We start from the raw sequence: 24,597 nt of genomic DNA on the forward strand, positions 1-24,597 counted from the left end.
AAAAAAAAAAAAAAAAGCATAGTTGAATTAGTTCAAAATGCCAAAATGATAAATGACTTTTCCTATATGTATATTATCTCTAGAAAATTAGTTTCTGTTTCAACTGCATAGTTGAAAAAATCCATCTCTGACACCTATATTTCCTGTTATGTTTAGTTAGTGGATTCGTATTTTCTATTACACCTACCCTCACAAAGGAATAAACTGAATTAATTTATTTTATCAAAGATCTGTGCTATAAGAGATTGCACAATTAAACACTACTTTTCTTTTCATATGAAGGGGTGTATGATTGGGAGAGGAATCCTATTGATGATGCATTCATTATATAGATAAAGACCCATTACAATGCAGTGTGTACTTGGTCCAGATTATGAGCGCCAGTGCTACTCGTTCATCTGAAATGTGTGGCACTGTAACTGATCATTATAAAACACTGCCCCTGATAACAGTCTTAAAAATAACTGCACACTTCCAAACCCTCTAAAATTACACCATAAACACTGAGAATTTTTGCAAGGACCTTTCTATAATCCAGACCCTAAATATCCGCCAGCACACAAGCTATGCTTCCATTTAAATCTTTCCAAAAAAAAATTTTCCTCTTCTACAAAACTAGTAGGAATGAGGTTTTTTCCAGCTCTGATCCGCATTACAGTGGGAATGCCTTATGGACCATTCTTCTCTGGTGTATTAACTTATAGGAGTAAGTGTGGAGAAAGTATGTGTGTGTGTGTGTGTGTGTGTGTGTGTGTAGGGGATGGGCGAGTTGTCAGTGCCCCATTTCAGGCCAACAGAGCCCCCTTCTGCCCGGGGCTGGAGTATGGTTACTATAGTGACAGGTTAGCCTACAGACATGAATTAACTGTGTGTGTGTTTTGAAGATATGTACCTATAACTATAAAAGACTGTATTTTAAATTTAGTGGCCTTTCTTCACTATCATACATGTGAGTACAAGAAGTCACCCAGCATAACAGCAATTCCCTTATGTTAAAAACTACTAAAAATTTCCAAAACTAAAACAAACAAAAAAAACTGTGTAGCCTTGTGATTCATAACCCACATGAACAAGACACTCAACTAGAGGACTGGCTTACATGATACACTTAACAGCAACACTACCCCTCCCAAAATAATGAATTTTAATAATAATAAACCATACACTTTCCACTTTGCACCAACAATTACCGTCTAAAAAGATTAAAATGACCCAATTTGACTTGTCATATTTTCCCACACAAAAGTGAGTTGGTATGTATGTATTGTTATGAAATACACCATAAATACACACTTATTTCTGCACAGCAAATTCCAAAACTCAAAAAGCGGTACAATAAAATACACATAACCTAATTACACTATTAAGAGCAACAAATAAAACCAAAATAAGGTTACATTAAAATTAAATATGACTCTTTTGAAGTCAGTCATCACAGAAAAGTATGTGCAGACATTATGATTTGGAGGAAAAATCTAAATTAAATTTATGATCCATAAGAGAATATGATCCATGTTTGGCCATCATTCAGTTTTAGCTTTAAACGGCTCATCATAGGAAATCCTACATACCTTCCCTCCAACATGCACTGAAGAGACTTCTTAGAATCTTAAATGTAGCTTTAAAAAATAAATAAATAAAAATTTTAAAAAATAAAAATAAAGAAAAAAATAAATAAATAAAAATAACTCAGCCAGTGCACTACCGAAAACAAAAACACTGACACAGCAGCAACTTTCACAACTATACAAAGACGTTGACCATGTCTTGCAATTTCATTAGTAGACATGTTTCTAATGAAATTTTTGCCTACACAAAGATAGCTTTTTTTTTTGCAAGGATCTGGATCTACTTTAGAAGCCTTTCCTACCTTGCCCCCAACTCCCCAACCACACACAAACACACAGTACAAGATCACAGAAAACAGCCATTTCAGCCACCCAGGAGGACCCAAAGAAAGGGGACAAAACTCCCACAGTAGTGAAGTTCCAAAGAATATCACAGCTTACGCAGACTCAACACACACTCCAGGCTGAATTATGAACTCTACTCAAATTAATTACTGACTCCAGTACCACCCCTTTCCAAAACCATTGTGACCATTCTAATAAGATTTCTTTCTTTAAAATACATGTAGAAAAAAAAGGCAAGAAGGTAATTTAAAATTTTGAAGCTATCCACACGCCTACTACACACTAAAAGAATACAAATCACAGCCAAGGCGCACACAAAGACTCATGTGCTGCGTCATGACTGCGAGCACGTGCGGCAGACTGGGAAATCGTCTCTCCCTGGGTGGAATGCAGCAGATTTCCCAGCGTTCACCTCGCTGTACTTTGTTCATACTAGGTCACGATCCAAATCCACTTTTACATACATGACCTCTAACACACACATTAGCCTGTATATACTCAGTATACTTTAACATCACTCAGTCTAAATATCACTACAACCTGAAATTTCACCTAAAATTAAAAAAAAATAAAAATACGTCAGTTAGATAATAGCACTTTAAGCTGTTTTAAGTTACCTTTTAATAAGTTGTAGCAATAATTACAACAATCAACATTAAACACCTACGAAAACAGTCCATCGTCTGTGCTCACCTACACAAAAAACCTATTCAGCCATACGAGCAAAATAAAGGGGACATTTTTGAGGGTGTGGCCAGATTTAATTGTACCCAGATCTCCTCAGACTCGCCATTTTAAGACTACAAGCTTTCACTGAAGGCTCTTTAGCTTTCGTACGGATTTCACAAAACATTTCACCCCAGGTACATTTTGTAAATACGTAAATCGTTTTAGCACCATTACGCAGCCGATTTGTGAACGTAGTAGGACTAAAATCAGTCTTATCAAAATAAATATTTTTGTCCAATTGCTTGTAGTTTGAAAACCAACTCCCCTAACGTGAAGACAATTCTGTTACGTGCTTCGTTCAAATTCAGAGCGAGTGAAAAGCTGGCATTTCTGTTACACACATGCTCAAGTAAGTTACTGTTAAACTGAACAGCAGTGCTTTTTTCAAAGTACGCGGAAATGCAATGGCAGACCCTGCCTAAGCTAAAGCTGCTTTTTGTAACTAGGCCTCGAACCCTTCTGTGTCTGGGCGCTGTGGGGAGTTCACACACCGCGCATGAGCAAACACAAGCGGAAGCGACAGGGGACACGAGGAAAAAGCAGTTCCTTCTCAAATGGTCACCACAGTAAAAAGCGTGGCCTTGTGAGCTAACGTGCTCAAGTGCAGGATTTCTTGCGGCCTTTGCCGACGGCTTGGAGTGAGTTGTTTATTGAAAGAACATAGCCGTGCATTTGTACGTGTTTGTTTAAGGCGCAAAAATAGAAGGTTTAAGGTTAAATAGGCCCATACACACATTTCTCGCTCATTGTGGTGTCCATTCCGAAATACACAAGTTGAAATCAATTTGAGGACACAAAGCAACTTATTTGTGAGAACACTGAAACTAGTTACCATATCCACGCTACTAAATAATTTAACCAGAACCAATATTTAAGACCATGAACGCAATTTTCTATTACGAGAGAAAGCTAGGTTAGGATTAGTGTTAAAGTGGTGAATTTCAATTACCTTTGACGCTTGGGGACTGAATGCTCTACCTCTAGAAGTTTTCCGTGAAGTTCTACTTTTCCTGGAAAAAATAAATTACATTTTATTAGTCAAAAGACTCAATTTTAATGGCTTGCAACCGTGAAGATATTTTTAAAATGATGTTTTTTATTTTACGTATAATGGAAATTACTTAAAATGAATGACATTTACATCGTAAATGAAAATTCATTTGCTAAATGATAAAAGGAGAGAGAGATCCTCGCTAGTTCCTGGAGGTTAAACATGGAAGACAGAGTTGCCCCCTGCACCACGAGCAGGCCTCAGCCGAGCACAGCGAGAAACTCCCTCACTCAGGAGAGCAGGACGGAAACTACACTCCACTCTTACAAACTCTATACACATTAACACACAAAAGCTAATTAATGGTTGGCGTATATGTGATGACGTCTTAAAATGTTTAGTGTTAATCAGAGGAACCTTCGGAACAGACTCCAGGCCACCAGCCCCACACCTGGCGGGTCAGCGTTCATGCCTGCGACAAAGTGAACGCAGTTCTAACAATGGAAGCTGGGTTTATAACCCAAACAAGATAGTTTGTAATACTCACAATATCCGAAATTACTTCAAGTACCAAGGAAAATAGGCCTATATGAACGCGAAGAGAGGGTGAACACGACTTGCTCGAGTTAGAGCATTCAAAATACACACAGCGAAACGGATTTGCCAAGAGTTTGAATTGAAACTGATTTTACACTCATCTGACTGTGTGTATAGCCTGTTCACAGAACGGAGCGCTTTTCATTGAAAGGCGGTATGTGGCCTATTCGAGCAGAGACTGGCCACTTTGTGTCCTCGGCGCGGAAAACCTGCGGTTTAAAAAAAAAAACCAACCGGTCAAATGGACACACACTTCCCCAGACACCATCACTCCCTCACACAGCATTTCAGCCGCAAAGCGCCTAACACGCCTTGTGCGAGTGTGCACATATTAGAGGGATACAAAATGCCAAAATTAAAATTAGTCTCCATTCTCACCTGAAAGTGTGTCAATGGCCTTCATCGCGATCTTTTCGTCGGGGCAGTCCACGAACGCGTAGCCACTTTTGACTAAAAAGGGCGCGCTGAACGGTATCTTCCACTGCTCAAAGATAGTTTCCAAGTCGAGCGCGCTCGTCTGCTCGCTTACGTTACCGATGTATAGCTTGTTCATGTTGCTGCACGGTCAGAGAAAGAGCAGAAAGAAAGAGCGACCGCGTTTGCAAAAGAGCAGCCCTTGTTAATCGCGTCCCTCGGACGGCCAGTGCTGGGAGAGAGCGGCGCGCTGTCCTGTCTATCAGCCGGAGCGGGCGTGTTCTCCTCACTCGCTCCAAAGCTGCCTGGATAGATAGAAGAGAATTATGACGGACAGGAACTGCGCACTGGCTGCCTCCAGGATCTTATTGCATGTCCTCCCTCTCTCGTTCTCAGACTTCAAAAAAACAAACAAAAAAAAAAACTACTTTTTTGTGTGTATCTTTGCCCGAAGTTCTTAACCAATGCGACTGGGGGAAAAAAAAGTCACACGTTAATGCAGGCGCCGCCTCCAAACAAAACCGAGGGAAGACAATGGGACCAAAAACCCACGGTTATTCCGTTTTTTTAGTGAGCCACGTGTTCAAACTGCAAATCAACGCCGCACGTGAGTAAGGAGGGCCGCTTGATCAATTAGGATAAGTGCAGGACTTGTGGAAGGATGGCACAGGAGAAAGACTGGAGTATGGATAGAGACTGGATAGTGAAAGAGATATTGGATTTGAGGTAAAACCTGGATGTGTGGACTGAGGGATTCCGTGCGGACTCCCGTAGTATTCCTTTCGGCGAACTTTTTTTTCCTGGCTTGTGATTGGCTGTCAGTGATGTAGTAAAGCGGCGTGGCGCGCGCCCGCTACACACTACACAACGGGAAGGGCGGGGGGACAAACCTATGGAGGCCTGCCGTATAGGGGCAGAGGGGGAGGGACTGACATTCATAAAACACATCCTGCATGATGGGGCTCTAAACGCCATTTACTTTACTCGCCTTTATTATATCATGTTAACATTTTACACAGTTAAAATAGTATATTAATACACACAGTTTACACTTTTGACTCTTCCTCAAATGCATGGAGTGAAACATACTACCACACACGTAGTAAGACTAACCCTTGCTCCTTGGCCTATGTTTGTATCCTGTGTGCTTGTTATATGAGTGTGGTAGACAGGAACAGCAGCTGTGTCTTCAGGTTTTATACAAATAGTTGTAATTTGTTGCAACTGTATCGTTTAATTGTTTAAAAGTTTAATGGTTTCAGTGAAAACCGTATACTCTCCCGCTGCACGTTTGTAGCCTGTAAGGAACGTGATGTTTTTCCAACATGGGAGACTGTAAGAGCGCTAGAACAGCCCTGTATGCTCACAATGAGCCATGCTGCTGCTTTAAGACATAAGACTAATCACTTCCTAAAAGAAACTGGGAAGAAAAAATGGAGCTCGGCGGTCCATAGGAGCAGTGAACAATTCCACAGGACGCTTTCATACATAAACAGAACACGATTATAAATATTTCTAATTGCTTTATAATAAATGCACATTTGTATTACCAAAGCTCAGGTTAAACGCATGTGAATAGTAATATAATAAGAATTAGAACATTTTAAGGCCTGCATAAGTGGAATGTTGGATCTGCTCACAGGCGAAGACCACAGCTCACCTTGCACACTGCTAAAATCTAATGTCATTTCTTTCAGTATTTGTGAATATTTGGTCGTTAAATTCAACATATTTAGTGGTAAGTTCACTGAAGAATTCTTCAGCTGTTCTTCAGTGAATTTTGAGCCTTCACTTGGAAGTGCAATTTTGTTTTAGGTGTGATTTGCTGGCATATCCATCCTGCAGGCAGGATTGTGTGTTTCTGCTAATCTCTATAGCCAGCCAGTGTTACAGTCACTACCTATCCCTATGCTTAGGTAGTGTGCCATTGCATCAGCACCTAACAGCACTGCATTTTCTCTCAGTTTAGGTGATGTATTATTGCTGTGTCTTAATTTGGATGCTTCTGACTGAGTCTGTTGTTTTGTTCTGGTCCTGACACTGAGGTGTTAGTGAGCATAGTGAACAGTGGTGTTTTCAGTTAAAGAATGGCTCAGGATCAGTTGAGTGAGAGGGCTGCTGTTTTTACTTAGGTCTTAGCATTATAATGAAGTGTAGGGGTCTCTATTTTAAAGATGCTTCCAAAATTTGGTTGACATTTTATATCTGTATTATTACACATTGTCTGTTGTATTCCTATACACTTTTAGGAAGCAGAAACAATTTTTTACCTCTAAATTCTAATTGGAATCACCACAAAAAAGCATTGTATGGTACTGAAATCTCTCAGTTAATTCACCACTTGGGAAACACCTAAATACCTAAATAAGTGACTAAATAATTATAACTGAAAGAGTGATTAATTTCTTTTCTTCCTAATACACATTTATATTTTGTTCACAGAGATCTGCAAAGTTTTTGGAATATCATAACTTTAGTTTTGTTCAGGTTTACTGCCAAAGCCCAAATCTGACATCACTGCTCCAGAATGTCCAGGTTCTACTGTAGGATCTGTTTAGTAGGAGATATCACAACCAGGTCTTCTACGTACAACATGAATTTGACCTCTGAGACATGTATTTCTGTAATGCTGCTTTGTGACAATGTCCATTGTTAAAAGTGCTATACAAATAAAATTGAATTAGAATTGAATGTACAATTCACTACGGAAGTTCACTACCAGGAGCTGCCTAAATCTTTGCCATGAATTAATAAAATTATTAAATAGTATTATGCATAAACAAAAGTATTCTCTTACTGTGTTCTTGTAAGTAATGAAACTGGCAGAGGGAAAGTTGTTATTTACCTGTCATGTTGTTTTTAATGTACACATTACCCTTTATGAAATCAGACAGCGTTCAATTTCAAGTGTTCATGTCCCCAAGGACAGACACATTTCCCGGAGCCCAGAAATGACACTCCCCTCTGGAAGCATCTCCTGTTCCAAATGTAATATTTTCCTATTTCCTATGTATTTATGAAATAGTATCTTGTTTATTTACAACAAATCACTATTCCTCCTGAATTCTTTCCCTGGTGTGCCACAGGGTAATTTATGAGTATATTATTGCTTTTTGTTTTAAATGAAATAGATACGTGAAAACCAAGTGAAATCTGGAGATTGTTGGTAAGCTGGTAGTAGTTAATGTAATGTCCTGGCATATTCTCTGTTTGAATGCTTGTTTAGGCGTGCATCGTCATTGAGTTGTTGAAGGGTGATTGTGAGCCAGGTGCACATCAGGTGGGAGGGAAAATCCACTAGAGACATGCACATACACTTTGAATGGCGGCAGGATAGAAGGCTTTATGGATGACATAGAATGTTATGTGCGCCAAGGCTGGTGTCAGGGAGTATTTGGTGGGCATCTCTTGCTTTTTGGTATTTGAACTGGAAAGTGTTTGTTCTTCTTGTAAGGTGCCAAAAGACCAACTGGCTAATCATAGAAAGTCTGTTGATTTACATATTTATGATTATATTTACCAACATATTTACAACTCAACCGGCTAGGTTAGCAAGCGTATCAGTGTTAATTACTTTTCATTAACTGGTAGCCAGTGTGTAGCATTTTACATAAATACATTTTAAATATCTATTACACTCCTATGTTTTATTTTATTTTATTTATTTATTTGGTAGTTCTTCTCTTACCCCATGTTGGCACTGATTGTTGTTGTTGTTGTTGTTGGGGGGGATAGTTCAAGGTTTTCCCCCTCACTGTGTCCCATTAAAATTTCTTTGTGACCGCAGTTTTGTATTTGCTCTTCTCTCTGCCCCTGTAATAACAGCTGCTTTGTAGACTTTGGTGTTAGGTTTACTGGCTAATGTTAGTTGCTAATTTTTTATGCTTTTGTGAGAGACCTTTTCATATTTACTGTCAATGTTAATTTTTAGTTTGTTGTTGATTTCTATTAGCTAGTTAATTTAAAAAAAAAAAAAAAAAAAACACCCAAACAATTCAGAGTTCACACCTAATATTAACCCCCATTTCCCTCTCTCTCACACACTCTCTCACTCTGACATACACAGACACACAAAGTGGGAAACATATGAAGCGCTCCGATTGGTTGGTATGAAAACCCAATCAGAAGAGAGCGTCTCGCCCCTTGCCACGCCCACCGGCGCGCACAGCAGTGTTCATTCATTGGTGCCTCTGGTGCTATTCGATACGAATCCGGGCGGGAGAAAAGGCGACTTTCTCCTTATAGAAGAGTTTGTATTTTGACGTTATAGTATTCTTACTCTAGTAGTTTAGTCTATAACGACGTCGTTATACAGTTTTCTCTCCACAGATTTTCCTAATGGAAAATAGTATGTCTTGTCTTACAGTAAGGTGGACACATGATGTGTATTTAGTGAAGCCTCAGTACCTGCGCGCGTCGCTGTGCGTTTATTCTCATTTTTTAAATTGTTTTATTCTATGTGTATTTTAAAACATATTTAATACGACTTTTTTATATAGTCAGTGCTATTGTGCCAGTGGCTCGTTGTGTGAGTGTGTGTGTGTGTGTGTGTGTGTGTGTGTGTGTGTGTGTGTGTGTGAGAGAGAGAGAGAGATATGGACGTTGCTCCGCCCGGTATCTGACAGTTTCTATAGGCTGCATTGTCTCCTGGTTTGTGCGCGCGCATTCAACATGGGATTTTTGTAGGAAGAACAGTTTTTAAACCTAAAAATCGGTTTCACCTACAATTATTAAATTAATATATTTAAATTTCGAACGTCAGTTTAGAGTACTTATAATCTTATAGAGTCAGGGCTAAGAGTTCAGGGTCTATAGACTGTAAGACTATAGCAACAGGCTGCCGATGGCGTGGAGAGAAATAATGTCTCCTGCGTTTCCGATAGGAATATGGACTTAAACCCATTTGTAAGTCGACCGCCTTTTTTCGTACTAACTGCTTGTTGTGTCTGAATTTGAAAACGATCGGAATGAAAGATTTCTCCCCGATTTAGTCGCCTAATGCGGGTCCCAGTGGTGTAATCATTCGGATGTATGGATGTTTTCTGTGCAAGCGCCATGTTTGATTCAAATCAAAGGAAATGTTGCTGAGAAGTTCACTAGCTCGCAAAGCGCCTGTCTACTTTGATTTTTAAGTTAGAAGGAGTTGGAGGAATCCATCCGCATATTTCCTTACACTAATTGTCTCCTTAAGTCGATCTTTTCCATATTTTCGTCAGTTTTTCGGAAGTTCTTCAGTGTAGTCGGTCCATAGGCTAAAATGAGAAAATGGCGGTGCATATTAACACTGAACTCTGGTCCACTGTGTAAAAGACTAAGATCAGACTATTTCTATTTGTTTAACTTATTCAGTAAAATAATACATTTTATAAGCAACAATGACACAACTTAACTGCCTAATAAAGTTCGCTTGTTTAATTTTAGACATTGTCTGGTTCATTCACTTGAATTTGGCAGAATCCTTTCACACTGCAAACATTTACCACAAACGATCACTGTAAAATAATGTTAGTTCTTAATTTAAATGTGTTATTAGTTATTTTATTACATTATTCTGTGGTACAAATGTTGAAACGAAAATTAACTGGGGCTATTTAATTTATAGGGTGGACATTCATTTGTAGGAAGAATCACATGTTTCATAATGTGAAAACTTTGTAAAAAACAAATATCTAGACTTTCTAGTTGCTCTCTTGACAATCAATGTTACAAAACAAAACAGGTTATACAAACCATGTCAAGTTCCCCACTCGGTCACAGAGAATATGAGCATTTAACCTTTTTCTGAGCAGTATATGTATCTAGCATAACAAACAACTGCATGAAGAATTCAGTGGAAGTGTAACTGTGCAGTGACAGACTTTGTTTTTAAAAAGTGATGAATACATATAAAATTTTAAAAAATTCAATTGCAGTTTAAGTGCATAAAAGCTAACTAAATATCAGATTGTGGTTTAAGAATGAAACTACTGATGTGTGTTTATATATTGGTTAAACACAACACCCACTATACATCTTTTAACTGTATATATTTTCAACAGTCTATAACATTGGTATTGATACAAATACTTTGCAATGTAAATGATGTAAATGTTTGATGTAAATACCATGCAAAACTTTATTCTTATATCCTGTTCTTTACATTGCAGTAATCAATCCTGAAACCTCAAACAAATCCTTGTACATCTTGTACTTCAATCTCATTCTGTTCTCAAACAAGATGTAATAATAAATTAACAGATAAAATAGGTCTGGTGGTAATTGCAACTGTTTCAAATTGAAGTATACATGATTGTAAAATGTTTATAGACTGTCTACCATACAAAAAAACAGTATACATGAGTCCAGTAAAGGCAGGTACTATTGTCCTAAGGAGCTTTACAAACCCCCTAAAAAATAAATTAATTTACAATAAATATATTATCTGAATAAAAATTAAATAAATTTCTGTTTAGACTTGCTGACTGAATATGATCAGATGCAATAGAATTGAGATCAACAGTATCAGCTGTTTACATGTTTGATAAAGTTGAAATGAAAAATTTAAACCAGAATGTATATTTGGTTTACTTACTTTATATTTGTTTAATGACTGAATCGGTTGAACCGTCAATGTTGTTGAACCAATGAAAAAAACGTTTCTGTAAACTAAATTGTGTGGTGACATAAATCACAAATATTATTTTGTCAGTGTTTACAATTTATATCAGGATGGTTTTTTAGATAAATGGGGAAAAATCCAGATCTGGATATGCACATAATGGCATAAAAGATTTACAATGGCAGTATTTCTGCGTTCCACGCAAACCTCTAGTTGAATATTGACATATAAATAATAACAACCTAATGCTTAAACCTAATGTTTATCTAGGGTGTACAGATTAAAATGAATTGATTGATAAGATGCAATAGTTAAAAATCTCATTACTGTTATTATAACTGCTAATTCTCCTAATAAGTATTTCAGTCAGAGTCTGATTAGCTCATCTTTATTTCAGTGTATGCAGCAAAGTATTCAAGAGCATTGACAAAACACAGCTGAATGCATGTTGAAATCTGAAGGTGTAAAACATTTGTGTGTGTGTGGGTGTTTGTCATATCACTTTAATGCGAGGAGTTGCAGCTTCCTCCTGGATGTCAAATGTAACGCAGTTTAGTTGTTAGAATTTAAATGATTTTAAAATGTATATTTATTATACATATTTTTTCTGAACGTCTGAGTCTGAATGAGAATGAGGTAGTGTATCCAGTCATGGGCATGGGCATTAATTATGTGGTGGACTTTAAAATAGTTTAAAATAGTTTAATAAGTAAGGAATAAAACATGAGCATGCTGTTATAGCAAAATAATCAGCGAGGGGGTGGTGTGATGTTACCATGATGAAGATGATCAGTTTCCTACGACAACACAGTCAGAATTGATAATTCAAGAGTGCTGTGGTGTAACATCAATGGCATAATTATTCTGATTGGTATAATTAAAATTTATATCATTTTATATAGTAGCACATCTCAGACAGTAGTTCCAGCTTCATGGCAAATCACAGGTTCATCTTAATGTGTGCATACTTATACATATTTACACTCATCATCCACTTTGTTAGGAACATCCGTACACTTGCACATCATGCAGTTACCTAATCAGCCAATCCTTCTGCAGCAGCACAATGCAAAAATCATGCAGATACAGGTCAAGAGCTTCAAGTAATGTTCATATCTGAGGCTATTATGGACACAGACTCACCCAAACTGGACAGTTGAAGATTAGAAAAAAATCACCTGGTCTCAGGAGTAGAGCCCAATGTGGTCTTCTGCTGTTGTAGCCCATCCACATCAAGGTTTGATGTGTTGTGCATGCTGATATGCTTGTCTGCTCACCACGGTTGTAAAGAGTGATTATTTGAGTTACTATAGACTTCCTGTCAGCTCAGACCAGTCTGGTCATTCTCTGATCTCTCTCATCAACAAGATGCTTCAGCCTGCAGACCGTCCGCTCACAGGATGTTTTTCCACACCATTTTGTGTAAACTCTAGACTGTTGTGTGTGAAAATCACAGGAGATCAGGGAGAGAGTGTCTCCATACATAGGGGACTATGTTTGCCAGAACCACGTTGGTTGTGCCTTCATCAGTGGATGTCCACTCTTCAGTTAGTCTGCAACACTTCCAGTCTTTTTGAATTTGTTAATAAGTTTGGCAGCAGTGTCTTGTATGATGTGCTTGTCATGTTTTCTGTTAAAGTCCATGGCAACTTTGCATCAGCTTCCCTATCCAGCCATGAGTATGATTTCAATACATTTCTTCTTTTGTCATAGCCATTCTTAAAGACTATCTGCGTTTTGCTAAAAAGTGTTAATTTCCTCTATGTATGGAGACTTTTGGTACATCCTGTATGTGTGTGTGTGTGTGTGTGTGCGTGTATATATATATATATATATATATATATATATATATATATATATATATATATATATATAAAACCTTTGGGTAACCATGGACAATCAACTGTCCTTTTCCTCTCACATTGCACTGCACCACGCTCCCTCTGATCCTCTAGCACTGCTCGACTGATCCCATCATCTCTCAGGGTACAAGGAAGGCCTGCGTCAAGACTCTTCTCTGTTCTGGCACCGAGGTGGTGGAATGAACTTCCCCTAGATGTCCGAACAGCTGAGTCACTGGCAGTCTTCAAACGACGTCTAAAGACTTACCTCTTCCTGAAGTACTTAAATTAGTGCTTTTAAAAAAAACTTTGTATTGTCTTAATGCTTGTTACTATATCAGCTCTCCAACAGAGTTTTTGGACTGATGGTATTCTTAGTTTGTGACCTAGCAAACCAGTATCAGAATGTATTTATTGATAGAGACTTCAAAGCATTTTTGTAAGTCGCTCTGGATAAGGGCATCTGCCAAATGCCATAATATATATATATATATATATATGTTAGATAGATAGATAGTACGGTACTGTTCAAAAGCAAAGATGCCCTCAAAAATAATGAAATTAAATGTTTCTACATTTTAAAAAAATACTGTAAAGAGCTGTAAATTGTAATAAATGAATCAAAGTCAGTATTTAGTGTGACGACCCTTTGCTTTAAAAAAGAAATTAGTAGTCTCAGGTACAATTTGTGCAGTTTTATAAGGAAATTAGCTGGTGAGCATCTTGCAGAACCAGCCGTAATTCTTCTGGAGACTTTGACTGTCGCACTTGCTTCTTATTATCGCAGTGAAACCCAGCAGCCTTCATTATGTTTTTTGTCTGAAAACTGGTCTCATACATAATATGCTGCTTTCTTTACTTCAAACGAAAAAAAAAAATTAAATAGCGTGCCTAAGACTTTTGCACAGTTGTGTGTGTGTGTGTGTGTGTGTGTGTGTGTGTGTGTATATATACCCAGCTCTGCATGTTGTTTGGATGTGTTTTTCGCCAGATTTGCTCCACGTTCTTCAGGTTGGTTAGATGTTGTTTGTTGACTGCAATTTTCAAATAGTGCCACAGATTCTCAAAGGGATTCAAATATGGTCTTAGACTTAACCACTGTAGGACAATTACCTTTTTCTTTTTAACTATTCCTGCAATGCTTTGGCCTTGTGTTTGGGACAATTGTTCTGCTGAAAGGTAAAGTTTCTAACAAGCTTTAGTTTTTAGTAGGCTTAAGCAGGTGCTCTTGTAATATCCCACTATATTTTGCTCCATCCATTCTCCCTTCAGTTTTGACAAGAAGCCCGGTTCTGAAGATGAAAAGCGTTCTCAGAGCATGATACCGTCACCATCATTTTTCACTGTAGAGGTGGTGTTAATTGAGTTATGGCCTGCGTTAAGTTTGCACCACACATAATGTTTTGAAACTTGCCCAAATACAGTATCGCAATCTTGGTCTCATCACACCAAAAAAAAAAAATCTTCACTGGGTCAGTCTCATGCTTTCATATGGCTCTTCCTGAGCAATGGTTTCTTTCTAGCCACCCTCCCATACAGTCCTCAATTATGTAGAGCTCTTGAAATAGTTGTCTGGTGCAACTTCACTCCACTCTCAGCCACTGTACTCTGCAACTCCTTCAGAATGACTGTTGGCCTCACTGTGGCTTCCCTCACCAGTCTCCGTCTTGTTTTGCTCTGGGTTTTGAGGGGCTTCCTTGTCTAGGTAGTGCTTGTCTAGGTAGTGCTTTTTAGAAATTTTGCCAGCTTCAGCATGCCTTATGAAAATAAATGCGAGACCTGTCTATCATGTGTGTGTATATGTGTGTATGTGTGTGTGTGACTTTTTTGTGGGGAAAAAAAACAAGAAGAAGGAGAAATAAGAGAAAATGTGGAAGAAGGATTGGTTGGTAGAAGTGGTCAGTGAGGATTTTGCAAACCAATGGCATATAGCAACAAACGTAGCTATTATACATTGTGCACTGCCAGGAATCATGTCTTGTTTATTTTTATTTAAAATACATAGTTATGTAATTACGTACTAACAACCATTTGGGTATGACATGCCAAATAATTTACTAAAGAACCAATATTATTGTGTTATATTTTGCTCCTACCCTCCAATAGATGGGTGATAAACTGGATTCAGAGAACTTTTGTGCATGAGAACAGATCAATTTGATTTTCTCTCAAACTTTCATTGACTGTTTCTCAGTGTTGTTCTTACTACTTAGTCACTGAGTGGTTCACACTCTACAGTTCATCACAGAGAATATCAAAGATGTAGGAACTTTGCCAGCAAACTCCCAAAAATGCTGTGGTGCCCAAGCTTTCATGTCATCACAACCTGCTTATCCAGCAGGCTCTGACCTTAATGCAAATTTGGGAGACCTTTTCCCATAGAAGGTCACTTGAGGTTATTTGCCAAATAGCCTTCCATCAACGATAAGACTGTCTCTCCAAAAACTTGGTACAATGGGATAGAAGAATATCACCAAATATGTTCTTTTTAACATATCAAATTAGAAAATTGCTTAGGACATTCATTACCTCTTTTTTTATGTACTGTGGTGTTCGCATGCTCCATGACACTGTAATCCCTCTGTTTTTCTCAAAATCACAGGGAAAGATCATGCTTAGAACTTATAATAGTTCCACAAATGTACAACACTACTGTTTCATGATCTTGTCATCTGATGAACATACATAATGTTTTCTCCAAAGCATAGTCTTTAGGGAGGTGGGAATTGAAATTGCACCCCAGGACATCCCTTTTGGATGACCTGTCTACTTATCTACAGCACCACTCATCAATGTAAAGCCAGGAAGCTCACATTCCACTGTGAATTGTCTTATCAATCTGTTATATTCATTACATTTGTATATACACTGCCTGGCCAAAAAAAAGTCGCACAATCTAATAGTTTGTTGCGCTGCATTTAGCTTTGATTACGGCACGCATTCATCCTGACATTGTTTCAACAACCTTATGCAACTTCACAACATTTATTTCCATCCAGAGTTGCATTAATTTTTGGCTGAGATCTTGCACTGAGGACAGGAGAGTGTAACCACTCCGTGAAGTCTTCTCCAGCACGTTCCAAACACTTTCAATGGGGTTAAAGTCAGGACTCTGTGGTGGCCAATTCTTGTGTGAAAATGATTCCTCATGCTCCCTGAACGATTCTTTCACAAGTTAAGCCTAATGAATCTTAGCATTTTCATTCTGAAATATGCCTGTGCCGTCAGGGAAGAAAAAGTCAATTGACGGGAAAACCTGGTCATTCAGTACATTCAGGTACTCAGGTGACTTCATTTTATTGCCACACAATAAGGCTGAGCCTCGACCTGACCAACTGATGCAACCCCAGATCATAACACTCCCTCCAGAGGCTTGTACAGTAGGTACTATGCATGACGGGTGAATCACTTCATGCATTTCCCTTCTTACCCTGACACGCCCATTGCTTTTGAATAGAGTAAATCTATCTAATTTTATCAGACCGCATGACCTTTTTCCATTGCTCCACAGTCCAGTCTTTATGCTCCCTAGCAAATTGAAGTCATTTTTTCCGATTAGTTTCACTAACAAATGGCTTTCTTGTGGCCACACAGCTGTTTAGTCCCAATCCTGTAAGTTCTCATCACATTGTGCATGTGGAAATGCTCTTACTTTCACTATTAAACATAGCCGTGAGTTCTCCTGTCAATTTTTTTACGATGTGACATCACCAAGTGTTTTAAAGATCTCCGATCACGATCATTCAAGATTTTTTTTCCCACTACATTTCTGCTGTAAAGCTGAAGGTTCACCACTATCCTTCCAGGCTTTAATAATGCACTGGACATTTCATAACCCAGTTCCAGTGATTTCAGCAATATCCTTAGTTGTTTTCTTTGCTTGATGCAGGCCAACAATTTTCCCCTTCAGTAACACCTTTTCCGCGACCATGGGATACATAATCTGCCATGGTTGTTTAAGAAATGAGAAGCTACACACTGCATCAGTTAAGGTTAAAAGAACAGTTGCCAGCTGAAACATATTATTCACTGCAGTAATGATCCAATCATAGGCTCTTAATATTTGCTTATTTAAACCCAATGTGTACCTTTCTTCTTATTATTAAACTTTATATGGTTTACATGTGTCTGTCTTGTCACGAATCAGTTCTACAAACTATCAACCAATTCACTTAATTTGATCAACTCAAATATCCTGCAGATACAAGGCAAATTATTACTATTTCTTATCTCACCAAGCTGGTGGAGTAGTTGCCAATTTATCAGCGAAAGGTAATCGTGTAGTGTGTACTAGGCATCAGAGGGAAGGTCACTGCACATCACTACAAAATTGTTTTGACTGATCACTTTGGGTTACGTCGTGCTCAAAAGCCCTAGCGTACAGTCATGTGAAAAAATTAGGACACCCCATTAAATATTCAGTTCTTTATTAAGAAATATCAACATGTCAATTTCTGATCTTGTTTTAATTTGTACCTGTAGATGAAAGTGATGCAATTGCATGTAAACAACAAAAATCACTTTGTTTTCACTTATTAAACAAAAGAAATCAACAAAAACAAGTATTTCAACTGAGGAAAAAGTTAGGACACCCTATGCCCTAATAGCTAGCGTTTCCCCCTTTGGCTGAAATAACCTCAACGAGATGTTTCTTGTAGCCTTCTACCAGTTTCTGACATCGACTGGAAGAAAGTTTCCCCCACTCCTCAATGTAGAATTCTTTCAGCTGTGTGATGTTTGAGGGGTTTCTTGCACGCACAGTCCGTTTCAAATCCCCCACAGGATCTCAATAGGATTTAGATCTGGGCTTTGACTTGGCCTTTCCATAACTCTCCATTTTTCACTTTTCAGCCAGTCCTTGGTGGATTTACTGGTATGTCAAAAAAAATTTTGACAGATGGTCTCACATGTTCCTCAAGCACCTTCTGATACAATGTAGAATCCATACTGGATTCTATGATGGTGATCTGGCCAGGTCCTGCTGCAGCAAAGCTTCCCCAAACCATAGCACTTCCACCTCCATGTTTCATAGTTGGTACGAGGTTCTTCTGCTGAAATGCTCTATCTGGTTTACGCCAAAAATGCCCTGTGTTACGGCGTCCAAATAATTCAATTTTAGACATAGACGTTTGTCTATGTGTTCTTCGGCAAACTTCAGTCTTGCCCTCGTGTTTCTCTTAGACAGCAAAGGTTTCCTCCTTGCACACCTCCCATGATAATTAAAGTTGTGCAGTCTCTTTCTGATTGTAGATTCATGTACTTTGACATCAACTGTAGCAAGAGCTTGCTGTAGGTCCCATGATATTTTACGGTTTTTGGAGACTTCTTTAAGCATCTTGTGGTCTGCTCTTGGGGTGCATTTACCTCTCACTTCAACAATTAAGAGCAAACCAAACTAAATGTCTGAGCTTTAAATAAGGCAAGCCTCCTTCAAAATGCTCTGTAATGATGTTCTAATAATTTGCACCTGATGTGATACACCTGTAGGTAATTTTAGCCATTTATGTGCAAATAAATGTGGGCATGTCCTTACTTTTTCTTCACAAGAAATTGGATTTTTTTTTAAATTACATTTTGCAGATCATTTTAAAAAGACCTTTCTTTTTTTATTTGTTTAGTTATATTACCTGAATTTCCCAACTTTTTTAACTATGTTAAAAAAACAAAACAAAACACAGGCTTTCATGGGGTGTCCTAATTTTTTCACATGACTGTATATTGGTGGATGGTATGGCTGATACTTAACTGCAATCTGCAGAAGTGTCTGTGAGCATATTTACTGAACTTAATAACTACATTCCATTTGTTGAAGAACAAAGAAAGAAAGACAGCAGACAGACAGACAGACCAACCAGGCTGATGAAAATAAGGGTTCATAATCATAATATCATCCTGCAGAAAGGAACAAACAACCAGACATCAGCTGCACACAGATTTTCAATGTAGATGTCTGAGAAAATACAGTCATAGACTTTGAGGAATATTAATGTAGCCTCACATTTTTATACATGCTTATCTTGAGTTGTCATTCATATTTACGTTGGCTGTAAAAAACAAGATCTTGAAAGAGATCTATAAAAAAATAACAAAAATTGTCATAATCAACCATTGGTACAATCACTCAGCAGTCATAATTAAAGACTGGTAGTCATATTTCTATAGCTGAGTTTTATTTATTTATTTTTTTGCTCATCATCATATTATTAAACAAAACCAAACAAAATCATATTTGCAAAACAATCCTTTATTAGCATGGATAAAAAAACTAACTAGCAGCACAAGGCGTCTGTGCAAAGATTATTAGGTTAGGATGTTACCTGGCAGCTTGTCAGCTATTCATGTACTAGCTGAATGGATATTGGTGAGTATGGTGTCAGTTAGATCTCAAGTTCAGGTGTGAATTTGGCTAGTTGCACAAGATGGCGCTCTCTTACTTTCGGAGTATGAGTATGTGCATTACTACATCTGGATCAGTGCTGCTTTTATCTGAGATGTTTATTATTGCATCATTTGTGATGAGCATCTTACCCATTAAACTGATAAAGCTGTCTTTACAGTGGTAACTAAATTTCAATTATTTAACCATATAGCAAGTTTTTACCTGTATCTATAGTCATACTCATGGTATCTGTTGTACCCATCATAGCCATGATCATAATAAGTCTTGCCTTTGTCCACTGCTGCTGCTCCTGCCTCCTCCATTCCTGCAACATGAAAACAAGTGTTACTGCAGCCTACTAGCACATCACCACACAAAGACACACTTAAAATAAAACTTTCAGCTAAGAAAAATTCAACTTTACCCATTACTCATAACAGTTATAATAGTGGTTAAAAACAGCATATTCTTCCAAGGTCATGAGAAGTTGTGAAGCTGAGGGTGCTGTAGTACCCACCTTTCACTTGCAACTCTGATTTTAACTGCAGCTGCTAACAAACTTTATAACAAAGTATTTTGAGTAGTTTTTGAGTTTATATGTCAAAGATAGTATTCCCCATATACCACAGCGAATTGCCAACGATTACAAATTTTAATGTATTAATGAATGACACATTGCACTTTTTAACTATTTAATGTTATGGAAGGACCTCAGGACTCGAGTCTTCAGGACAGAGGAGTTTATGCTTTCCTGTTTATCAGTAACACAACAAGCTGTGTTTTTCTCATTAATTTCAAGAGAGAGAAAAAAGAGATAGAATGTATATAGCTATTATAACATAATAAATAACAGGAACTAAATTCCGTGTCAGGAAACCTACTGACTTTTACAAAGCACCTACACTTGAGACTCCTTCCATGAAATGTTACATTTCTCCTAAAAGAAAATGTCACCATATCAACGAGTATACTGGTACTATACCATCTGTTCTCATGCACAGAATGAACTGGTACTATGGAAATGATAACGTATTAGAAAAGGTGCATTAACATAAAATCTGTCATCTATATTATACCCTATCAGTTGTAACTACTGACAGCTGTGCTGTTATAGGAAATTAATCAACAACTTCTGATTAAAGAATTCAACCGCACTCATTTATCAATCTTTTAGTAAAGTTGCATGTAAATGTTTTTGCGTGAGCCAAACTGAAAAAAAGATTTCTGCTGGATTTACAAAAGTTTTGGAAACATTGGTTTTCTTTGTACTCACATGCATATGTCGATGAATGCCAATGGCCCGTTAATTACTAGGCACGTGCTTGGTTACAGCTGATTTGCATTTGGTGACGCCCACAAAACTCCATAAAAGGCAAAGCTCACAGCGCTGAAATGACGAATAAAAAATATACACTCACTGTCCACTTTAATACGAGCACCTGCTCATTCATGCAGTTATCTAATCAGCCAATCACGTGGCAGCAGCACAATGCATAAAATCAGATACAGGTCAAGAGCTTCAGTTAATGTTCACAGCAAACATCAGAATGAAGAAAAAGTGTGATCTCTGTGACTTTAACCATGGCATGGTTGTTGGTACTGGATGGGCTGGTTTGTGTATTTCAGAAACTGCTGCTCTCCTGGAATTTCTCACACAACAGTCTCTAGAGTTTACACAGAGTGGTGTAAAAAACAAAATCATGCTGCCACATGATTGGCTAGCCGCAATGAATGAGCAGGTGTACAGATGATCCTTTTAAAGTGGATGGTGAGTATATATTATTTAGCAGCACCTGAAAAGTCTGGAGACAAATTACAGAAAAAGTGAATTCAATGTGAACAATGTAAGCTCAAAAGAAAATGGTTTGATATGAAAATAGAAAAAATATACAGTCCCCTCCAAAAGTACTGGAATGGCAAGGCCAATTCTTTTGTTTTTGTTTTGTTTTTGTTACGTGTATAGCAAAAAAAAAAAAAAAAAAAAAAAGAATAGAATTGGCATAGCCTTTCCAATACTTTCATAAGCGACTGTAAATCATTACTCTTCTACAATTATATACCACAGAGTCAAGCAGTCCTAACTGTGATGTAAAGATCTTCAGTATAAGCATCAGGGTCATTTTTGATTTCATTAGTGTTTTAGTTGTAAGTCTACAACATCCAGGTAAAGTTATCAACTGTATAATTAATAAGACTTGAGCATACTTTTAGCAAGTATATTTGCTTATACAAGGCATTGTATGGCTTTTGCCTCTTTACCATCATCCATGCATTCAGAGTAAACAAATGTGAATCCTAGTGAGTGGCCCATGTGTTGGTCATAGACTATGTTGGGAGATGTCTCCCAGTTTTTGGTAAGAGTCTGTACACAATCTCTTTCAAGGAGGCCTGTAAAGACATGACAACCAGTTATACACACTGAAATTATGTAGTTCTACAAGCCCAGTTAGTTCTCTTTAAGTTCAATCTGGAAATTTATTTTAGATCATACAAATAGAGCTTGTCTTGGTCTTTCTGATCTACAGTTCATCCAGCATTTCTGGCTACTCTTTACAGAAAATAATCTTTATTATAGGCAAAGTTCATTTATTCTCAGTGCTAAGCACTGCTCACTGCTCATGCATGTTTACGTTTGTTAGAAACAGGTGTATTTGTCGTTTCAAATTAATTATTACAAACCCAGAAGGGAAGAAGGGTTTAGCATTTTCATTAAACATCACAATACTCCCTCTAGTGGACTCATGCGTAAAACGTGATCATTCATATTCCTGCACTTTCCAACAGCATTTATTAAACCCACCAGAGGTGACAAAATAGAGGCGAGTATAAACAGAATAGTAGATATGCAAGTGTATATTTTTCATTACCATCAACACCCAAGTTTTGCATATTAAAAAAAATTTAAATATTGTGTTGGAAAAAAAATATACAGCATGTCTAATTTTAAGATCAAAAGGTCATATATTAATTTATGAATTGTGTCAGGCAGCATTTTTGCAAAATTAATTTGAAGTGTTGTGACTTTATCATACTTTATACACACAAACACACACACACACACACATATACAGTTAGGTCCAGAAGTATTTGGACAATGACAGAGTTTTTGTGATTTTGCTTTTATACACCACCACAATGGATCTGAAATAAAACAATCTAGATGTGATGGAAGTGTAGACTTTCAGCTTTATTTTAAGAGGTTCCACAAAAACATGGCATTTACCATTTAGGAATTCTGGCAATTTAAGCAAAGTACTTCCATTTTCAGGGGCTCAAAGGTATTTGGACAATTGACTGATAAGAAGTTAATTGACCAGGTGCGGTCACCTGGACCTCATCACCTCAAGACAAATGAAGCAGATAAAAGGTCTGGAGTTGATATCAGGTATTGAGTTGGCATTTGGCAGCTGTTCGAATAGAGCCACCAATATGAAGTCCAAGGAGATCTCAATGCAAGTGAAGGAGGCCATCATTAGCCTGAAAAAAGAACATAAATCTGTAAGAGAGAGAGCAAAATCCTTAGGTGTGGCCAAATCAACAGTTGGGTACATTTTTAAAAGGAAAGAAAGCAGTGGTGAGCTCAACAACACCAAAAGGCCTGGAAGACCATGGAAGACAACTAAAGTGGATGATTGCAGAATCCTTTCCTTTGTGACGAAAAACCCCTTCACAACATCAACAGAAGTCAAGAATACTCTGGAGAAGGTAGGCGTATCATTGTCAAAATCTACAATCAAGAGACGCCTTCATGAATGTAAATACAGAGGGTTTACAACAAGGTGCAAACCACTGGGAACATTCAAGAACAGAAAAACCAGATTAGACTTTGCCAGAAAACATCTAAAAAAAGCCTCCCATGTTCTGGAATAAGATTCTTTGGACTGATGAAACCAAGATTAACTTGTACCAGAATGATGGGAAGAGAAAAGTATGGCAAAAGAAAGGAACAGCTCATGATCCAAAGTATACCACATCATGTGTCAAACATGGTGGAGGCAGTGTTATGGCATGGGCATGTATGGCTACATGGCATTTCATGAATTTTTGAGCATGTTAAGGGCCCCAAAAGTCCCCAAAACCTTGAATAATAATAATAATAATAATAATAATAATAATAATAATAATAATCCTTAGGAAAACAATAGGGATTCTAATACTATATACTATTATTTAAAAACTTACACTATAAACCTAAAAACAGGTTCTAATTTTAATACTGAAATGAGCATAGGCTGAAACATGCAACATGTCAAATTATAGCATTTGCACATTTAGATAATCTGGCATTAAGTCTTGCTTTGCTATGGCCACCACACACTAGCGCACTGTCTCACTTTGGCCACACCAATCAAAATGTTCTGGACCCAAAATTGCTCCTTGTTAACAAGGTTCACCTCTACCGGGTTAGTGCAGGGGTCGGTCATCTCTTGAGCATCTTTCCAATTAGTCCTATGGTTGTGGTACCCATTATTCAGGTGACTCTCAATGCCCCTGATGATTAAGAAGAGCAAAACAGACATGCTAGTTACACATAAAACTGTTGTTGAATACCCAGATAACTGCCAGGCTTCCTCATCATTTGGAGCCAGCACCAACCCAGCAAGAAGGTATCATGGAAAGATAGCTGTTTGACAGCTCTATTTACTGCATACTGCATCGTACATATCTTTATGACTTTGTTGATGGACTCAGCATTTGCACTACGTGGGGTTCATAGAACCACAGTAACATACATTTACTGCCAGAATTTACTGTCTTCTTCATTTGGCCACATTCCCATCATCACAATATCACCTCTACTGCTATACACATGGAAAACTCTTTGCATGTTAAAAGCAGGAATTTATCATCCAGGAAGGACATCAGCTGAACAATGATCATAACCTTTGCAGTTCTTCTGTGTGGTTAAAGATTGGTGAATAAGGTGGGAGGAAACGTGACTGAATGGACAGAAAATCAGTGCATGACTGCAAGGGGTACACTGTGAAACGCTTTGTAAACTAATGCAGCTACAAATGATCTACATGTTTGGCCTGTTTCTTTACCTCAAGCTTTAGCCCTCTAGAGAAGTCATATGAAAATTAAAAACAATATTCTGTATTGTACAGTCCAATTTAGGATGTTTGTTTCAGCAG

At 37.7% G+C, this 24,597-nt stretch overlaps 1 protein-coding gene across 8 annotated transcripts in view; it reads right to left on the reverse strand.

Annotated features, from left to right (window-relative positions):
* The window catches only part of igf2bp3 (insulin-like growth factor 2 mRNA binding protein 3), a 29,460-nt gene extending 24,043 nt beyond the window's left edge, over positions 1-5,417 (reverse strand). For 3 of the 8 annotated variants that reach the window (XM_034301599.2, XM_034301598.2, XM_034301597.2), the window contains exons 1-2: positions 4,609-5,405; positions 3,592-3,652 (exon numbers count right to left, since the gene is read on the reverse strand). In XM_034301599.2, coding sequence (XP_034157490.1) covers positions 3,592-3,652; positions 4,609-4,783 — 236 coding nt within the window. In that variant the 5' untranslated portion in view covers positions 4,784-5,405. Of the gene's footprint in view, positions 1-3,591; positions 3,653-3,783; positions 4,124-4,180; positions 4,440-4,608 lie in introns of those variants that run through there. The other 5 variants (XM_053231399.1, XM_034301600.2, XM_034301602.2 and 2 more) reach the window with 5 other exon arrangements.
* Positions 5,418-24,597: the final 19,180 nt, after the last annotated feature.

The sequence above is a fragment of the Pangasianodon hypophthalmus genome, chromosome 29 (assembly GCF_027358585.1).
Source record: "Pangasianodon hypophthalmus isolate fPanHyp1 chromosome 29, fPanHyp1.pri, whole genome shotgun sequence".
Taxonomy (NCBI): Eukaryota; Metazoa; Chordata; class Actinopteri; order Siluriformes; family Pangasiidae; genus Pangasianodon; species Pangasianodon hypophthalmus.